Source organism: Meriones unguiculatus, chromosome 2 (assembly GCF_030254825.1).
Source record: "Meriones unguiculatus strain TT.TT164.6M chromosome 2, Bangor_MerUng_6.1, whole genome shotgun sequence".
Lineage (NCBI taxonomy): Eukaryota > Metazoa > Chordata > Mammalia > Rodentia > Muridae > Meriones > Meriones unguiculatus.
This window is the reverse complement of record NC_083350.1, coordinates 22260536-22279607: the sequence shown is the minus strand read 5'-3', so window position 1 is coordinate 22279607 and position 19072 is coordinate 22260536. Positions and strand designations below refer to the sequence as shown.

General features: G+C 47.0%; 1 protein-coding gene across 2 annotated transcripts in view; it reads left to right on the top strand.

Moving 5' to 3' along the window:
* Positions 1-19072, top strand: part of Gnal (G protein subunit alpha L) — a 128256-nt gene that overhangs the window by 31958 nt on the left and 77226 nt on the right. Inside the window, exons 1-4 of one of the 2 annotated variants that reach the window (XM_060377142.1) lie at positions 7918-8795; positions 9033-9105; positions 9998-10052; positions 10192-10311. In XM_060377142.1, the coding sequence (XP_060233125.1) occupies positions 8651-8795; positions 9033-9105; positions 9998-10052; positions 10192-10311 (393 nt within the window). In that variant the 5' untranslated portion in view covers positions 7918-8650. Of the gene's footprint in view, positions 1-7917; positions 8796-9032; positions 9106-9997; positions 10053-10191; positions 10312-19072 lie in introns of those variants that run through there. The other variant, XM_060377141.1, reaches the window with a different exon arrangement.

Below are 19072 nucleotides of genomic sequence, written 5' to 3'. Positions count from 1 at the left end.
ACTCAAAAGGCTAAAGCAGGAGGAAGGGCCCCATGGCCTGATATTTGATCACATTGTGACCGCCTAGATTGTGTGCTGGAAAAACCTGTTTCTTGTTGTGGTATGGCTCAGCCCTAACACACAGCTTTAACCCAAGAGCTTTCTGTTTACTGTAAATAAGTACTTATAGTATGGCTCAGCACTAGCACACAGCTTTAATCTAAGAGCTAAATAAAGTCAACCATAAGTCAAGCAGCCAGTCAAAAGGGAGTGAAATAAGTAAACAAAAAGGAGGGACATGGAACTGAGGGTGTTTAAGACAGTGTGGAGGAGAAAGGGCTTTTTCCTTCTGGGATGTCAACTGAGTAGGAAGGTCAGCTGGGGCTTTCTCTGCCTCTCTGAGCTACAAGGCTCTCACCCCAGCATCTAAGTCCTGAGTCTTCATTGGTAAAAATCGAATGATTGGATTTTCTTTCTTTACAACAACAGAACCATGATTTTGAGGTCAGTCTGTGCTATAGAGTAGTCACTAGTTGTTTGCTTTTTTTGGGGGGGGAGGGGGGTGGCCTGGCAGGGGAGGGAGCAGTTTAGTTGGGAGAAAACCTTTCTGAAACTATAAAGCTCTGTTCTCTCTCCAGAAGAATCTCTCTTGCACTGATATCGTGCTGAAGATTCTGCTTGTCCTTTTTTTATTCTAATAAAATACTTACATGATGTAGCATTTTAACCACTCGTAATTGTCCCATTCAGTGACACTAAGCATATTTACATTGTTGCAAACTGTCCCCACAAGCCATGTTTAGAACTTTGTCATTCTCCCAAACTGAACTCTGTCTTCATTAAACCCTGCTTCCTCCTCCCCACCCCCCAGCACCCAGCACCATTCATCTTTTGGTGCATATACACTGTCACACTTGGCTTCCTGATTGCCTGGGGTAGAAATGTTGCATATTCCCTGCTCAAAATACTTTCCAGACTTCAGATGTTTTTAGATTTTGGAATATTTGTATACTGTTCTGACTTCCTTTCCGTTTCGGTGATAAAACACTTGAAAAACAACTGGGGAAGAAAGGGGTGTAGATAGCTTACACCTCCAGATCACAATCCATCATTGAGGAAAGTCAAAGCACGAATTCAAGCAAGAACCCGAAGCAAAAACCCATGGAGGAATGCTGTTCACTGGCTCACTCACAGACCCATGCTAAAATACCTTTCTTTTACAGCCTAGGACCACCTGCCCAGAAAATGGTGCCTCCCATGGTGGGCTAGGCCTGCTACATAATGCAATCCATACAACCCTTCACAAACATGTTGACAGGCCAACCTAATAAAGATGATTACTCAGGCCAACCTAATAAAGATGATTACTCAGGCCAACCTAATAAAGATGATTACTCAATTGAGACTCTTCTCAGGTGATAAGGACTGTGTCGGGTTGACAACTAATGCCAACCAGGACAAATACATAAACATCATGAATATTAATGTCTTTGAGATAAGTCTCAAATCGCAATACAAAATTAACTCCTTTCATGTACACCTTATGTACATAGCCTGACATTAACTTTAGGTTGTATTTTTAGTGCACCTGTGTATCAAGCTCAACCTGTCACTTGAGGTCAGGGGTGGAATTTTCCACTGAGTTAACATGTCAGCACCCAGAAAACCTTAAGGTTTCGTAGATTTTAGGTCTGGAATTGTGAATTAGAGGTACTTCACCTATAGCTCGTCTTACATTGCCTGTTCACGAGCATAAGAAACGTATCATATGGTTTTATTTTTCATTTATTTATTCATTCATTCATTCATATTTTTGAGGCAAAAATAAAGGTCACTCTGAAGCTCAGGCTAGCCTAGGACAGCCCACACTAATCTGAAACTGATGTCAATCCTCCTGCCTCAGCCTTCTACGTACTGAGATTGCAGATCTCATGAATCACCATGCCTGGCTTGTTCTCAGCACATGATGGCAAGTGGGGGAGACTAAACGTGTTCAATTATACGAGCCTCTATTGCGCAGACAGGAATTGGGATTCTGTCAGCCAGCTTTCCTCACAGTCTATTGTCATGTGATTTGCCAATACACAAGAACAGATGTACCCAGGGACACAGCCCAGAACCGGTATGTTACTGCTGGGGTCTGCGCCACAACATCTCTCACAGTTCTAGGTCTCACATGAACTGTCATCAACACGAGAACAGTATCCAGCATTTAAAATGCAGAATGCATATTCCTCTACTCCTCTGTCTTCCCACCCCCCCCAACCCTGACCCGGTAAGGAGACTTTGTGGAATTGCATTCACTCTATAAGAAAGAAGGTTGGTTTGGAAATAGAATTACTTGAACTAGAACCATCTCTAAATGCTGAAGCTATTTTTTTTAATCATAGAATATTCTTTAAAAGGTATGCTTTGTTCATGCAGCTTAGACTTGTTTGCAAAGTGTTTATGTTTTATTTCATCTGGCCATGGTTAATTAGTGAAGAAAGAGTATCTGTCAGGCTTGATAGACTGGGGTTATTTTTAACTTCACATTAGGGTTCCTATATGTTCATTAAACAACTTAACATTTGGATATCTGCTGGAGTTCAAAAGTCTGCTAGGGTTCTTAAGGTTGAAGAACAGGACAAAACCGTTAGGGTGATGACTGACAGTGTTCTGATGGGGCCTCCTGCTACATCGCCGAGCCCTTTAGTTTTATATGTGGCTTGTAAAATATATTTCAAGTGTCATTGTGATACATGTAGTTTTTCTAAAATGCTGTAGTCCCTAGAAGGGCCTCTGACAACCACCTCTGCCTCAGAGTTGGTGTTTGTCAGAATCTGATACAGAAACAGATTCTGGGGCCACAGCTTTAGCTGTCCCACAGCTGTGAATGTTTCAGGCTACCAGTGTCTCATTCCAGACACACAGACAGACACACACACAGATACACACACACACCTTGGCCAACATGTGAAAGAGAAAAAGGCTAGGGTCTCACTATCCCTTTGAGGGCTTCTTTTTAGTGACCAGAAGACACACTCCCTCCCCACTAGGCTCCGCTACTTGAAAGTCCTGCCACTTTTCACTACTGCCGTAGCCTGGAGATCAAGCTCTTATTAACACACAGGCTTTTGGAAAACAGTTAGTCATGCGTGACAGAGCCTGGTCGAGTTTGGTGCCTTTCATGGGGTTTCTGGACTGAAAACATGGATGGTTCCATTCTGCTTGCAAATCCACTTTGATGGCATTGAGTTGTGTTGAGTTAAGTTTGTCTTTCAATGTATTTGGTGGTCTCTTACCTCGTGTCCCACACAGCTGTTAAACTCCGTGTGACAGAGAATATTCTAACAGGGACACTGTAATCCTGAGTTTTGGACACAGGGAGGAGTCAGTGACGTTTACCATGTTGGCCTCCTGACTGATGTGCTGCTCTGTTGATGTTTACAGCTGCCAGTTGCTAATCCTTTATGGATCACACCTTTCACAGCTGCTCCATATTACTTCCGTGGTAGGAGTAAGAAAAAAGGAGACACATCATCTCGGTAAATTTTAAAATATTTGATCTCAGAATATGTACAGAAAAGGAAACTTGAAGCTATTTCTCCGCTTTTCAGCTAAAAAAAAATTGTTTAAATGTACCATAATACTTTCCATGTGTGTTATAATTAGGTCATACGGGGATCTTGGCTGCTAAAAGTGAGTGACAGCCTATTTCCACCATGACACTAGGTGGTATACAATTTGTCTTGCACAGATGCCTGCACTGGACACCCTGTGCTACAGCATGCTTTGTGAGCTGCTGCTTCTGGCTGCAGCTGTGAGCGCCTCCAGGCACTGTCCTTGCTGAGTTAGTGACTCCTTAGCTTCCCCCAAATATTCTGTTATTAGAACGTCTGACGAGCCCACACCAAAGGTCCTACTGCAGTTTTAGTCTTCAATATCATCAAAAGCACCAACACAACAGAGCAACGAGCTAAATTATTTTCGTTCGCATTTAGCGCCTGGCATCGCTTGTGATACATTACTTGGCTCGTTTTTCAGATTTGCTCTCGCTTCCTGAATCTAGGGCTGTCTCTAATTGACACAACTGCCCTGAATGTTTTTTTTTAATCTACTTGCTAATTAATTTTTTTCAGCGAACTGCTCATAATGGGAGGTACAATCCCTTCTTGTTTGTTATCCTCGACTTTGTTTCCAGCTCAGGATTAAAAAAAGGCTGTCATTCTCTTCAGAGTTCGCCATCTTCAGTCAGAGAGATTGAAGGGAACAGAAACTTTTAAGTCATTATTTTAAATTCGCAAAACGAAAATGTAAGAGGTTTAAATCAGTCATTTGAAACACTCTACCTGCCTTTATGCTCAACAGTGACAGAAGCACCGTTTTGTTACCTTTGTCTTTGGACCTCAAAAGCCATTCCTTTCACATTCCAGAGCCTTCCTCCCTTGGTCTTTTCCCTGATCGCATCCGCTGGCGCCCTCTGCTGGTAAGGTTCATGGGGCTACGCTTAGACCCTGCAGTTTGTGTACCTGCCCAGGGAGCCTCCCCCGTGCTGCCCTGTTCAGGTTGCCTAGCAACAGATGCTTTCCTTCCCCTGGCAACAAGTCACTTTTCTGAGTAACCCTACAGCTCTGTGCTGTGGCTCCGTATGAGCCAGGGAGTGTTCTGGGTTCTGATTCAAAATTTGGAAACAGGAATGAGGATCAATTCTCCAGGCTGTAAGAGCAAAAGAGCAGATAATTGGATGTAAATGTTTTTAAAGGTTGAGGGCCAAGGATGCAAGTCAGTAGTAGAGCACTTGCTTACACAAGTCTCTGGACTTGGTTCTGAAAACAAAAGAGGAGGAGGAGAAGGGGTGGGAGGAGGAAGGGAGGGAGGAAGAATGGAGGGAGGAAGAAAGGAAGGAAGGAGGGAGGGAGGAAGGAAGGGGCTTCCTTGAGCTCCTGTTTACTAACAGGTTGATATTGACTCTGCATTTTTCACATTTTTCACTGAGTCGCTGAACAAATCAGGCTTCGTCACGATTTAGACTAGAGCCTGAAAGTTGGCACAGTACGCTGATGGACGCACAGTAGGTCGTATTGGGCAGTCACCCTCCTAAGTCACCTTAAACTCACTTAAAATGATGGTGGTAAGAATTCCTATATATTGCACTAAAGAATTTCCTAGATACAGCACCTAGGCCAGTACCCACCATCACTCCATAGGCGAAAGCTGCTTTTCTAGTTTGTGTGATATCATTATATTGATTATCTACTCACTTCCTCTGTATGGTATGGTTTCTTTTTCACTGAGTCAATGTATTTGATCTTAAAATTTTATAACCCTAATTTCCATATCTGATAAAAACCATAATCTTTTGCTATTCTTTTAGAGTATCTGAGTGATACACTATCTTAAATGTGTGTGTTTGGAGGTTTCTCATCTAATTACCCCTTTGTAACTTTTTGTGAAATCTGTTTTGTTCCCATCTCTTTCTAAATAATTTATAGATGTCTTGGCACTTAAAAATTGACAAATCCTTACAAAGCTACCCGCTATGCTATGCTATGCTATGCTTCTATGTTTCACCCTCACTTTCTACCTGCCCTAACAGTTATGGCATCTGCTGGGTTGACACATGTGAGGACACACTCACAAATGTGGCAACTGTGCTAAACAATTTTCTACAAAGCCAGACCTTTCAATGTAGTTCAGAATGGAATATGGTACTCTATGTTTACATATGTTGAGAAGCTGCTGCTTTTGTTTTTAGAACAGTTATTTCTATTCTCAATATAATGCTACCCTGGAGAAATAGTTAATGCATTTAAAATGTGGCCATGGAATTCCTGTCACCACCGCCCATGCTTCGACTAAGAACCGTCTCCGGATTTCTCCTTGCCTTCAACAACTATTCCCAGTGAGTCTCTGGCTGAGACACGGCAGTGGGTCTGGGTGCAGGAAGTGCCCAGCCTGACCTCGAAGGCACCCACAGTCTAATGGAGTTACGATGTAACAGGAAGCAAACCATTTCGTGCAACATGATAGAAGAGATGAAGGAGAAGCATGGGCCCTATGAGACGTGGAAAAGGGGTTCTAGGTGTGCGTGATGGCTAACGTGGTTGTCAATTTCACTGGATCTGGAATCACCTAAAACAGCAAGCCATTGTGCACTCCTGTGAGGGGCTTTCTTAGTCAGATTGTGTGAAGCAGGAAGACCCACCCCAAACGTGGGCACCCCGTCAGCTGGCAGCTCAGATAAAAGGACGTGGAAGAGAGAAGCTTTGCCTTCACTCTCACCGACAAGCTCATTTATCCTATTCTTGAAGCTTTCCTTTGCTGACATTAGAAGAAGCTTTTTAAATCTTCTAAAATAAACTGAAGACCAGAAGCTCTCCAGGGATCGGCCAGGTTGCCAGCAGGTGACTGGGACTGCTGATTGGGACATTCAGGCTTGAGGACTGAGCAACTAAGATTCTCAGCCCCTCAGTGTCAGCCCACATTGTCAAACTACCCAGACCACATCATGTAAGTCAATCTAATCAGTCCTCTTTAGCATGCATTCATGGCGTCTGTTCTGTTCCTCCACACGGGCCAGTGTAGACAGTGAAGGGGACAGTGAAGCCAAGGAGCATAACTAGAAGTTGGCCCAGAGAAGGGGCCATGGGTACCTCCAAGAGAAGAGCAGCAAGACACCTGAACCTACCTGGTTAGGAGGGAGGCATGAGGGAGGGTGGAGAAGCGGAACTTGGAGCTGGAGGGTCTAGAAGAACCACGGAAGGAGTTTGCAGGCGGGGACAGCGTTATAGTCCGACCAGCAATGTGAAGGCAACACCTCTTGGACTGCATTTGATTAAGGCTGGAGGCATTGGAAACAGGCTACCACAACTGTGCTTAGAAAGAGTGGCCAAATACCATAGTGGTGGGAGAAGACAGGATGTGTATTCAGGAAACACCCAACGGGGCACAGAAACATTTTTGTGTTTGCAAGAAAACAAAACAAAACAGAATCACTCCCATTCCACACAGTTTAGAAAAATCCAGAGAAAGTAGGGGGAAGGAGCAGGTTGGAGGTGGCCCAATGGCCATCTGGGGAGAAAGGAGCTCATCCTTTGGTGGAGGAGATGCATAAGATTCAACAAGTGGGGTGTGGCAGTGAGAGGCCAAGATTCCAGGAGACTGGTCTCACTGAGAGGACAGAGTCTGGAGGCCCCTAAAGCTACTGGTGATTCTGACGTATTCTCAGCTCAGGCCACTGCCAGGCGACCTGAATTTGAAGTTTCAAGAGGCAAGAGAGACGATCAGGACAGGAGCCCCAAGAGGAAGAAGATTGGTGGAACCAATGAGAGGAGAGACAGAAGGTCTGAGTTGAGAGAGAGAAAGAGAGATTGAAGAAAGTGTCCAAAAACGAGAAGTGATGAGACAGACAGAAGGGGAGGGACCAAGAGGGCTTGGTTGACAGAGGGATAAAGAGACCCAGTTAGCGTCTGCTGTCTGAGACACAGGCCAGGGGTCCTGCTGATAGCAAGGGAGAGTGGGGTCTGGAGAAAGCTGGACAAAGGGGACCATCGACTTCTTGTGGTCTTTAGGACTCTTTCTGCCTCCATGTCTCAGTGTTAGAGTCCAACACCTGGGCCCAGTCACCTTCGTCCTCCTCATCCCCTGCTCTTGCACTGTGAACAAAGCGCAGAGCTCAGCAGAGCGAACTAATGGCTCCCGCTCTCTGATAAAGGATCAGCAGGTGCCAGTCTCCTGACCCCATCCATTCCTCGGCCTTAAGGTCAAGTTCAAAACCACAGTGTGTTCTGGAAAAGCTGTGAAACCGTTCTCCAGAACTGCAAAGGAAAACAGGGGCTGGAGTTTGGCAAAGACGGGCTGGAAAGGTGGTAGCGGGGGCGAGCTGGAATCGTCGAGAAGAGAAGGGAGCACGCGCGCGCGCTGTGACTGGTGAGCCTCCTAGCGATCCTCCCCCCGATAGAATATGCATGATCCCGAGTCCCCGCTCACCTGGGAGCAAGGAGGCGTCGGAGCAGAGCGAGGAGCCCGTGCCCAGACGCACTGGGGCGCGGGCTGCGAGGGAGCCCACGCGGGCCGGCGTGTAAGCCAGCGCCCCTCCTCTCTCCTCTGACCCATCAGGTTAGGGGAGACGCTCCTCCGACCCCCTAAGCCAACTCCCACCCGAGCCCCCGTCTCCTTCAGCGGAGCGGGACCCGCTGGAGAAGGGCACGCCAGACTGCCAAGAAGCAGGCCGGCCTAGCAAGCGGCCAGAGGGGCCCAGCGGGGAGCCTTTGGTGCGAGCTGTGGCCCTCGGCGCCGCGCTTAGCCGCTCCGAGGGCAGGACCCCGTTCTCGGTTGCTCACCGCCACCACCACCCCCTCGAGCTACCCGTGGGGCGGTGCTGAGCCAGGCGCCGGCTGAGCCCCAGTGCCACTGAGCCGCCTCCGGCAGAGCCCCGCGCCGTCTCCCCGGCAGCTCCCTAGGACGACCCGCCTCTAAGAAGCGGTTCCCCGGGCTCAGCCAGCCTCCGGGCACCGCGGGCCGGCAGGGCTCGGCGGGCAGGGCAGCAGGGAGGAGCCCGCGGGGACCGGGACAGCGCTCTGAGCGCCGGGCAGCGGAGAGGCCGTCGCGGGAGCGCACGCCTCGCTCGGGGGCTCGCCGGCTCCGGTGCGTGTTTCCCCGCGCCTGGCGGGAGTGCCAGCCGGCAGGCATGGGGTGCCTGGGCAACAGCAGCAAGACGGCGGAGGACCAGGGCGTGGACGAGAAGGAGCGCCGCGAGGCCAACAAGAAGATCGAGAAGCAGCTGCAGAAGGAGCGCCTGGCTTACAAGGCGACCCACCGCCTGCTGCTCCTGGGTAAGGCCGGGGGTGTGCGGCGGCTCCGGCCCCCGGGGTCCCCGGCTTCGCGGTCCGGGGCTCGGTGTCATCCGGCACGGGCTGTGCGGACCCACACTGGGCACCGCCGGGCCCCGGAGCCCGGCCCGGGCGAACTCGTGCGGAAGCGCCCGCGTCAGGGGAAGAGCACTTTGGGTGGCAACAGGATGAGCCGTTAGAAGGACGCGGATGACCGGATGACTTTCTGTTTGCTCACAGGGGCCGGCGAGTCCGGGAAGAGCACCATCGTCAAACAGATGAGGATCCTGCATGTCAACGGCTTCAATCCCGAGTAAGGAGATCCAAATCCTGTGTCCGCCGCTTTGTCCCAGCGGTCCTCTTGATGGTGTGGTGTATCTGGGCGACGGGGAGGTATAGCTAGCGTTGAACTTGCTCCGTTTAGGCAAACCCTTCTTCGGCAATGTCTGGTTTTAAGAAGTAAACTGCTTGCCAAAATATGATTTGTTGGGAATTCTTGGGGGAGGGGGGAACCTGCTCTCTAACACTGTTTGGCGCTGAACCCTCTGTCAATACATTGATTGTTTGTTTACTCATTAGTATCTAAGGCGGAGGCCCCTTGGATATTCAATATCCAAGGATATTGAAATCTGTTGCCTAAAATGGCGTGTTAGCTGGATACCATCTATGAGCATCCTTCAGTTTACTTCGGCTCGCCTCTAGTCGAGTCACAGTACCTGGTGCGACGGGCTGATGAAAGCTGTGGCTGCATCGTGTTGGATGGTTAAGGAACTAGTCACAAGGAAAGCTGTCAGTACACATTCAGGGCGGGCACAGTTCTTGCCAAACGTGGTTTCGGTGTTTTTTTCCCAATCCACCAACGTAGAACTGCCTACAGTAAGCCTAAGTTATCTGCTCCGGCTTCTAACTGTGAACACAAGGGACCGGGATTGAGTATAACTGTAAAGTCAGGTTTGTATGTGATATCCATAACAATTGTCATTCCGGGGCCCCGATGGGTGTTTGAACTGTAGGTTTTTAAAGCAGATACATTCCATTTGTTGAGAGCACAAATTGGAAGGGTGTGGGGGTGGGGGTTTCATTCGGGGGTAAAAACTTGGCAGATGCCTTGGAGGTTGGTACTGACCTCTGGCGAATCGAGCTGCGTGATGCTGCCCTCAGTGAGAGGAGAATGAAATTAATAGCAACTCTCTCCTTCGATGCAGGGAGAAGAAGCAGAAAATTCTGGACATCAGGAAAAATGTCAAAGATGCTATCGTGGTAAGGGTCCCCTCAGTGTTTGTTCACCTGGAGTGTGGAGTAGGCGGGGTAACCCGAAGTAGAGATTTCTGATTACCATCCATGGGACCCTTAGGTGTTATATCTCTCTCTTCTGTTTTTCTCCCTCATCCTATTTTAGACGATCGTTTCGGCAATGAGTACTATAATACCTCCAGTCCCACTGGCCAACCCTGAAAACCAGTTTCGGTCAGATTATATCAAGAGCATAGCCCCTATCACCGACTTCGAATACTCCCAGGTAAGAAACCCTGTCCTGAAATACTTTAAGTGACAAGAGGTGGGCCCATTTCTAAGGAGGTTGCTTCCTGGACAACCTCTGGACAAACTCTGTAAAATTCAGCCCTTACGGGTGCTTCTTTTGTGCTTGTCAAAAAGAGTAAAAACAAGAGGATTGTGAGAAATCTCCTTATGGATAACTGGTAGCTGATCATCAGGGAGGCAGCTTGTCTTTCAGAAATGGCGGTGGTGCTTTTCCCCGTATGTTTTTAAAGCATTTCCACATACTACAAAAAAAAAAAAAATTACATGAGCAGAGAGAAAAGCTTACGGGTATAACTGCCTCTGTGGAAATAACAGGAAAAAAAAATAAGAGAAAAAAAAAGTGTATTTTCTTAGGCTTTGTGTCCATCCGATCACAGGAGCATGCTCTAAGCAGCCCAGGCCAGCGTCTGTGTGTATCAAGCAGGAGACAGTGAGGTTTACATGTGCCTTGCTGACGGCTGCTGCCCGTCATTCCTGGGCCGGCATCACTTGTGCCAGAGTGAGGCCGAGCAGTGCAAGTTGTTCCTTGTTTGATTTGCGCGTGCCTGGTGGTGTGACGTAGCAGACTGGACTCCAACTGTCGACGAAGTGTCTGAGACAGTCATTTTTGCCTCCGTTGTAGCAAAAGAGCATCTTGGTGTGTGCATAGTACACCCATGTATCTGTCAGCGCTCTATTTCAGAGTTTTCACTGCCTGGCAGGTGGTTTGCAGATACCGCTCCTCCAAGTACCCATTTCACAGACTCCACTGTGTAAACAAAGGCCTTGCCCTGCTCTGGCTTAAAGGCCTGCTGCACCTGCTGCTCCCTCTCCTCCCCTCCTCTTAAAGAGCCTTCCTTTGGGCTCCATATCCAGTTAATGGATAACTTGTTCTGTTTTGTTTTGTTTTGTTTTGTTTTGTTTTGAGACAGGGTCTCTACATAGCCCTGGCTGTCTTGGAACTTACTATGTAGACCAGGCTTGCCTCAAACTCACGGAGATCTGCCTGCCTCTGCCTCCTGAGTGCTGGGAGGCAGTGCACCCCCAGTGCACACCTGGTTCACAATGTCCTCTTAAAGAGCTTATATTTTCATCCTTTAGTATGTTTTTTTCTGCTTCTGATAAGTATCAAAACATAGCCAGAACTATCTGAGCAATTTCTGAAATGCAGTTAAGAGTGACAGCATGAGTAACAGAAGTCTGGCATCTGTCGTGAGGCACATGGGCTCTGAGCTATGTCTTTACGCATGGATGGTTGGAATGGGGTAAGGAGATGGTCAGGTGGGTGAACGGTAGCGGGATGCTTCTGCCACAGCCGGAAGCCTCCTGGTTGGAGCTGGGGCAGAGCGTCCACTCCATTCTCTGCAGCATTTTGTACCCTGGGGAAATCGCCCAAAATTATAGCCCTGGTTGAAACCAAGACTGCCATTCTCATTCAGCCTCAGACGTGGACTGTCCTGTCATAGTTTTCTAAAGTCATTTATTAAAAACCTTACATATGCCCGAGCAGCTTCCTTTAAGATGTCATTGCTAGTGTATGAGAGGTTAAGACTGATCATTTGGTTCTGCAGCATTTTCTGTCTATTCATGAGCACTCACAGATGACTCTTTCCTTCTTAAAATCAGAGACCCATGCCTCTACCGTGCTGTCTTGGGCATCCTCATAAATTGTGGATGTGCCTTTTGGGTTAAATCTTATGTAGTTTAATGAAAACATAAAACTTGAGGAACTGCTTACTACATGTGCATATAGTTTCATAAAATTATCACCATAAACCACATTTCACTATCCGTTAAGTAGAAAAGGATTCGATGAAAACAAATACAAATGAAATTAAAATGCAGTGTGGAGGCAAAACTCTTTTAGGTGTTGTTCTGTTGTTTGTTTGTTCATTGTTATTTTTCTGCCCTAGCATTATGTGGGTTTTTTATGTCCATGCTCACATGAAATGAGAGTGTTTTATTTATCATTTTAAAAACCTAGACTTACATAAATAAGAACTTCATATTAATAGATAACATTGTTTCTGAAAATGCTACCTCTTGTTTAATATGCACTCGCTCTTCAGAGACTTTATTCTGTAGTGCTTGGAAACATTCAAACTACTTATTTGGTACGCAAGAATGTGGAGGGCGCTCAGTGGCATTGTGTTTTATACAGGGTGCCAGCTAGGTGTGAAGAACGGATTGTAGGATTGTGGGAGGCAAGGTTAGATGGTCATTGTGGAGCTGACTAAAATTATCTAGACATGAGATGGTGGGTGATCCGGTGTGGAGTGTCTTTCACTGGGACAATGAAAGGGTCCTACGTTGGGATATGTTTTGGATGTGGAGTCATTCATATGATCTGATTTTTGTGTGTGGGTAATGAGCCCGGATTTCTGCACACAAAAGAGAAGCAGGTTGAGGAGAGGGAGGAATGAGAAGTGACGTTTCCCTGAGAAACTGGAGAGCGCCAGGTGTGGGCATGTCATGGTGTGCAGGTGTGCAGTGAGGAGGGTGAAAGGTGGAGGTCTTCTGCCCAGGGATTGTGGAGCAGGGCAGGCAGTTAAAAAGGCTCTGGAGTAACACTAAGGAGATGCCCAGGTTCCAGGTAGCTAAGTGGCTGTCTAGGATACCATGGCAGGACACCATGAAGCCAGGGAAAACAGAGCAGGAGTGAGGGGGCCCCAGAAGAACTATTCAAGATTGAAAGAGAATGTCACCACAGGCAGAGTGAAGAAAGTGGATCTAAGTAGGCATTTCGAGGAACATGGCTTTTGTAGCCTAAAGGTCAGCAGTGACCTTGGCAAAGATCAGCTCGGAGAATGCTGACAAGAGAAAATGGAGACAGCAAGAGCATCCTGGACTTGCTGCAGGCTCTGCCTCTAAGAAAATCCAGGAAGCAAGGACCCAAGGGGGCAGGAAAGGCTTAGAGAGTTTCAAAAAAAAAGCTTTATTTTATTTATATGTGTGTGAGAGAGACAGAGAGACATTGGGGAGTGTGCATGCCATGATGCACAAGGGAAGGTCAGAGAATGATTGCGTGTAGTCAGTTCCCAGAGAATAAAAGATACAGAATCACATCTCAACACACGTAACCTGTGCTCTTTGGCAAGGGGGGGAGGGGAATGACAAGGAAATGAGGCTATTGACAGGGCCTGGTCTTTCATAAAGTGTAACAAGATGGGATGGAAAACTCAAAGAGACTGTGCTTGAGTATGAGGAAAGGCAAAAGACAGAAATAGACCGGGTAAGATGGTAGATTTGGGACAGGAAAAGGAAGGAAGGCTGGCTTGCAAAGGCCTTTTAAAACAAACTGTTAAAGGAAAGTAGCAAATGTCCATTAAGTAAAATTTGTCTCGTTTGGGAATTTCCACAAACTGCCCCATCTGTTGTTTGTGGTATTATTAATGGAGGGGATAAAGCTATTGTGCCCTTGAACCCACTTTTACTAGCCAAAAGTGGAAAAGGAGATTTCATTCCAGTTGTCAAGAGCAAATAATTCTACTTATCCTCACAGCTACCTGATGAGCTGTTTGCTGCCTATAACATGAAGTTCTGGGAGACAAGGCGATCACCGTATGCTAAATGTTAACATCAAATGAAACAAGTGCAAAGATTCTCTCCACAAAAAAAAAAAAAGTGGACGGAAAAAGTGTGGCCTTTAAGGGCAAATAATTAATTAACAGTTGCATAGCTACAGGTTTTGTTTTTCATGAGTACATCTTGAGTTTAGGTCATCCTGGTTTGAAAGGATTACAAGAATCCTTTCATTAGCTGGCACTGTGTACCTGAAATCAAATTTTATATAGCATCCAACACATCTACAAAGGAAAAAAAAAAAAAGTCTCAACAAATAGTTAAGCAAAACAGCTTAAACTGGTTGATCATTCACTAAATAGGCAACTGTTAATGGTTGCTCCTCACCCCCAAAATCCTTCAACAGTAGGCAAAGTCACTGTTGAGGTAAATTCCCTATTGGCTTGATTTATTTTTCTTCAAATACAAACATTGTGCTAGCTCTCTTTAAAATGTGCTTTATCATTTTAAAAAGACAAAGAAGGTTCAAGACAAGGGCTTACAAGAATGCAAAAGCAGAGCTGGTATAGGGTGGTGGGGTACACCTGCTGTCCCAGCATTCAGGGGTGGGGGCTGAGGCAGGAAGATTGTAAGCTCCAGGGCAGGCTGGCCTACATAGCAAGTTCCAGAACTGTTGAGATTCTCACTCAAAAAATGAAAAGAAGAGGAGAAGGCAGGCAGGCTGAACAGAAGCAGTCTGACCCGTCAGTCAATGCTTTGTCACCACCACCCGATAGTTCCAAAGACAGCAAGTCCACCACAATTCTGTTACCAACAGAAACCCAGGGAGCAGAAGGTACAGCTTCCGCTCCCCCAGGGAGAGGTCAGTGAAGTCCCCACAGCTATTGTGCACTTGGTCAGCCCCAAGGACTGGACAAGGAGCCAGGAGGTAGACTTTCCCTGCTGTTACCTTAACCGTGTGACCTCGGTTAGTACGGTTTCCCCACTGGGTCCCCTCAGTGTGTCCACATTAAATCTGGAGTAGAGCTGGGATCCCAGGGCAACATGTTGGGTCTTAGCTGCACCTCCCTGTGTAATTTGTCTTCTGCTTTTGAGACAGTAGGTGTGTGCAGCCCTGGCTAGCCTCAAACCACTTTGCAGTTCAGGCTAGCCTCAAATAAGGTATCCTCCTCCCCTGTACCAAGATTACAGGCCTGAGCTACTATATCAGGCTTAAACTACACTTTTTAAAAAGAGGCTCTAGGGCCGGACATGAAAGTGCATGAGGCCACTCTGATCCAGGACAGCCAAGACTACACAGAGAAACCCTGTCTCAGGAGCAGGACAGGGCAGAGGACAGGGCACTTCAATCCAACCCAAGACCTCACAAATGCTAGCTTGGCACTTTACCACTGAGCCCAGCCCAGCCCACCCCACCCCCCTTTATGTTTTCTGTGGAGCAGGAAGAGGGTTTGATGGGGCGGGTGGCCAGGGAGCTGTGATCAATCAGTCTGAAGCCTGCTGTGTAAGCCAGCGACAGTAAGTTCTTTCAGGACAGCCCAAGCTAGTTATACTCAGATTGCCAACCTCGTTATCCTAGCCTCAAGTCGATCAACCCTGTTTGTAATCTCTGAAACACAGCTGAGGAAGTACCCTCCCTCCCACCGTGCCCCTCCCAGACTCGAAACTAAGTTCAGTCATGGGTTGTATACACTGATAATGTCACAAAATGCCTGTTCATCCAGAGTCCAACAGAATCTCTTGTGTCGATGTTATTTAGGACATTGAGTGTGAGATGCCAGTGGACAGGCTGATCAGGATACCATAATATGGAAACATTCTAGTGCAGACAACAAAATGGCAGCCCACACTTTAATTCAAAGCAATGGTTATCCGTTTTCGAAGTAGCTACCCCCATTCTTCACTCTTAGGGACTGGCTGCTCCTGTGCTGGTGGGGTGGGAGGGAATGGCTGCCTTGAAGGAGCCACAACAGTGAAGGACTATGGGCCTGAGTTGCCTCCATGCTGTCAAGGAGATTGAAGCATGGTCAGCAAGGACCATCTCTGCATTCTCACTGGGAAGGAAGGAAGCAGTAGAAGGAGCACAATGTCCAGGGGGCATCGCACCTGGCTGACTGTGCTCACAGCCCAGGCTGACCAAGTACTTTCTGTGTGCCTATGAGTCCATTCCTTCATTGCTGCCTGTCATTTCTCAACAGTGCATCAGAGGGGATCATGCCAACTACTCTACTCAGCTGTGACAGAATTAAATATAGTGATGCCTATGAGGCAGCTGCCTCCTGAGAGAGATAGATCTTTACAATGAGTGACCTTGCTCTGTGAGAGAGACAGGAGGTGGAGCCAGGTGTACAGTGTCCTCTGATTCCAGCTCAGGCTGTGGCTCTCATCCTCCGGCCATGTCATCCAGCCTGGACGTCCTGGTGGTCTAAGTAGCTACTCACTCACTGACGATGACTCCTTCAATCCACAGAACTAACAGACCCCAGAGCTGTCCCACCCTCCCTTAGGCAGCATTCACGAGCAGTCTCTTTTGTCCCATGCCAAGAGCCAGGGTACCCTAAACCTCACAACACTCCTAAGGGAACTCACCTTGTATCACAATGGAGACAAGCTAAGAAACTCTGACCTGTGATCTCTGACCTCTGGCCAGCTGGGAAAACAGATTTCATAAGGAGAATGTTCCAGGTACCATGGTTAATTGGCTTCATCTCTGTCTCTGCCACCATTCTGCCACATTATTTTCACATTTTTTATTTTTCTTAATTTTTTTTTGTGTGGGGAAAGGATTTGTTTGTTTGTTTGTTTGTTTTCTTATCTTTTCTTTTGTTTGAGATAGTCACATAGAGCCCAAGCTGGCCTCAAACTCAATATGTAGCCAAGGACGACCTTGAACTTCTGATTTCCTGCTTCCACCTCCGGAGTTTGGGGACTGTGGGTGGTGCTGCCATGCTGTTTATGGAATGTAGGGTTTGTGACCAGAACCCCATGCACACCAAGCAAGCAGCCTACCAACTGAGCTCGGCCTCAGGCTCTTCACTTAGGTCTTCGCAAACCGACGCTGTCACCCCTTACCTATTTCCATCCACCTTTATCAAGCTGTCTGACCCTGTGGCTTCCTCAAGCTGCCTGGGACTGACCAGGCCTCGCTGGATCTGGTGCGGATTTTGTTGCTGTTGTTTAACCTTATTTTTGATTAAAATATTTATAATATCTTAGTTAAATATTTTACTTAAAATAATTTGTTTCGTGAGGTGAAAATGTCTGTCCATGTTTTCACACAAGATTTCACAAGTCCTGGCTAACTCATCCTAGGACCCCCCATATGTCCAGCCAAAGGGGGAAGGGCCTCCTGAGACAAGTATGGCCTGAGTTGGAAGATTACCCTGCTCAGTACCTCACATTTGGAGAGACGGGTTCTTTGTTAATCAAGCTGTCAGCATTTGGAATTTTTGTAAAAAAATACTTTGACTGCCCTAGGGTATAGTCTCTGTTTTTTTGGTTTTCATGTTTTTTTTGTTTTGTTTTGTTTAATTTCTGGAAAAAAATCCTTCTAAAATGAAGAGGGACTCTGAGGGCAGAAGCAAAGGGCTCTTTCGTTTGAGGCCAATCTAGACACTATCTCATTCTCTAAATGTGCACCTCTGGTTTTGCTTTGTTTTGTTTTGTTTTTCTTATTTCTGGGGTTTGATGAGTGGCAACCACTCCTTAGATCTGATTTCATACAGAATAACATACTTGAAAACGAAAACAGTGGCGTCTGTTGAGAGTGAGGCCTTAGAGACATTTGACAGCTCCAACTAGAAGAGAGAGAGCAGAGCCAAAGAATGCAGGGACTGAAGAGAGAACCCCTGGCACGTGATTTTAGCTTCCCTAGCCATCTGGGAATTGTGTGGCACCTGACCAATGTAGAAGACGTCCACTTGGCTAGCAGGTGGGAGGGAGTGTTGGCCCCATGGCTCCACCCCAGACACTAGGTGGAAAAGTGAAAGAAGGGGTCGCACAGCTGAGCTTGCTTCTCCACTGGTGCTTTAGCAGAGCCAGGAAGTGTCTGGGGGTGCAGAGATGAACCCTCTCAGTCTCAGATGCTGGAATGAGACAAGCATAGGAGGGTTCACAGGTGTTGGGAGATTGTCTTCCTCCTGCTCTAAGGAGAGATCTCTCCCACCTGGAATCTCCTCACTGCTGTGGACAGAGCAGAGGCAGAGAGTGGCTCCTTGTGACTGAGGCTGAGGGCATTAACCACACCTGAGAAGAGGGCAAGGACAGGCTAGTTGTACCAACTATGGGATGTTCCCCCTCACGCTTCACAGTGGTTCTCATCCAAAGAGAAGTGTTTGTTCTTTTTGGAAAAATGACTCTGGAATTCAATGCACTTTCAGTGGAAAGGTGTTCTGAGGGGCTGGCATGGGGCAAAGGGCATTTATCATACCAGAAAACTCCTCCTGGGCTTCAGACGGCTTGTATCAAATACTAAGGAATTTCGGTGTTTCATAAGTTTTAGAAATGTCTCCTAGGACTGAATGTGTGTGTGTATGCTCTCTTGTGTGTCTGCACACATGTCTCTATCCTTACCAAAATGTTCTCTTGCTAGTTTTAGCACAATGGTATGCTTGAACCACAATAAATACTAAAGGGGGAAATTTGCTGGATTCTTTAGACTCTTATAAATCCTACAAAGAGCTGGGAACATATAGCTCCGTAGTAAAAGCCCTGTTTAGCATGAGGAAGGCCTTGGATCTGTTCTGTAACATCTTGAATAAAATAAATACTGTGAAGAAAGTAAGAAAGAATGGAGACCATTCTGCCACACACGTGGTAATGCACACTGTTGTATGCATCTCAGAGTGAAAGCTGCTGCTCACTGTGGCTCAGATGGACTAGTATCCTGAAACTATCATGGGAATGTTTGTGTAAGACATGAAAGCTGGGCATGGTGGTGCAGACAGCAGAGGCAGGCATATCTCTATGTGAGTTCGAGGCTAGCCTGGTCTACACAGTGATTTCCAGGCCAGCCATGGCTATATGGTAAGAGCTTCTCTCCAAAAGAAAAAAGAAGGAAGGAAGGAGAGAGGGAAGGAGGAAAGGAAGGAGGGAATGAGGGACAGAATATTCATGCAGCTCCAGGAGCACCCTAGATTTAACTTGCACATTACTAAGGGGATGAAGAAGGTTTTGAAAGTAGCCCCCATCTACCTTTCCTAAGTAACATGCCAGAATTTTGACCTCCAGACTGCACC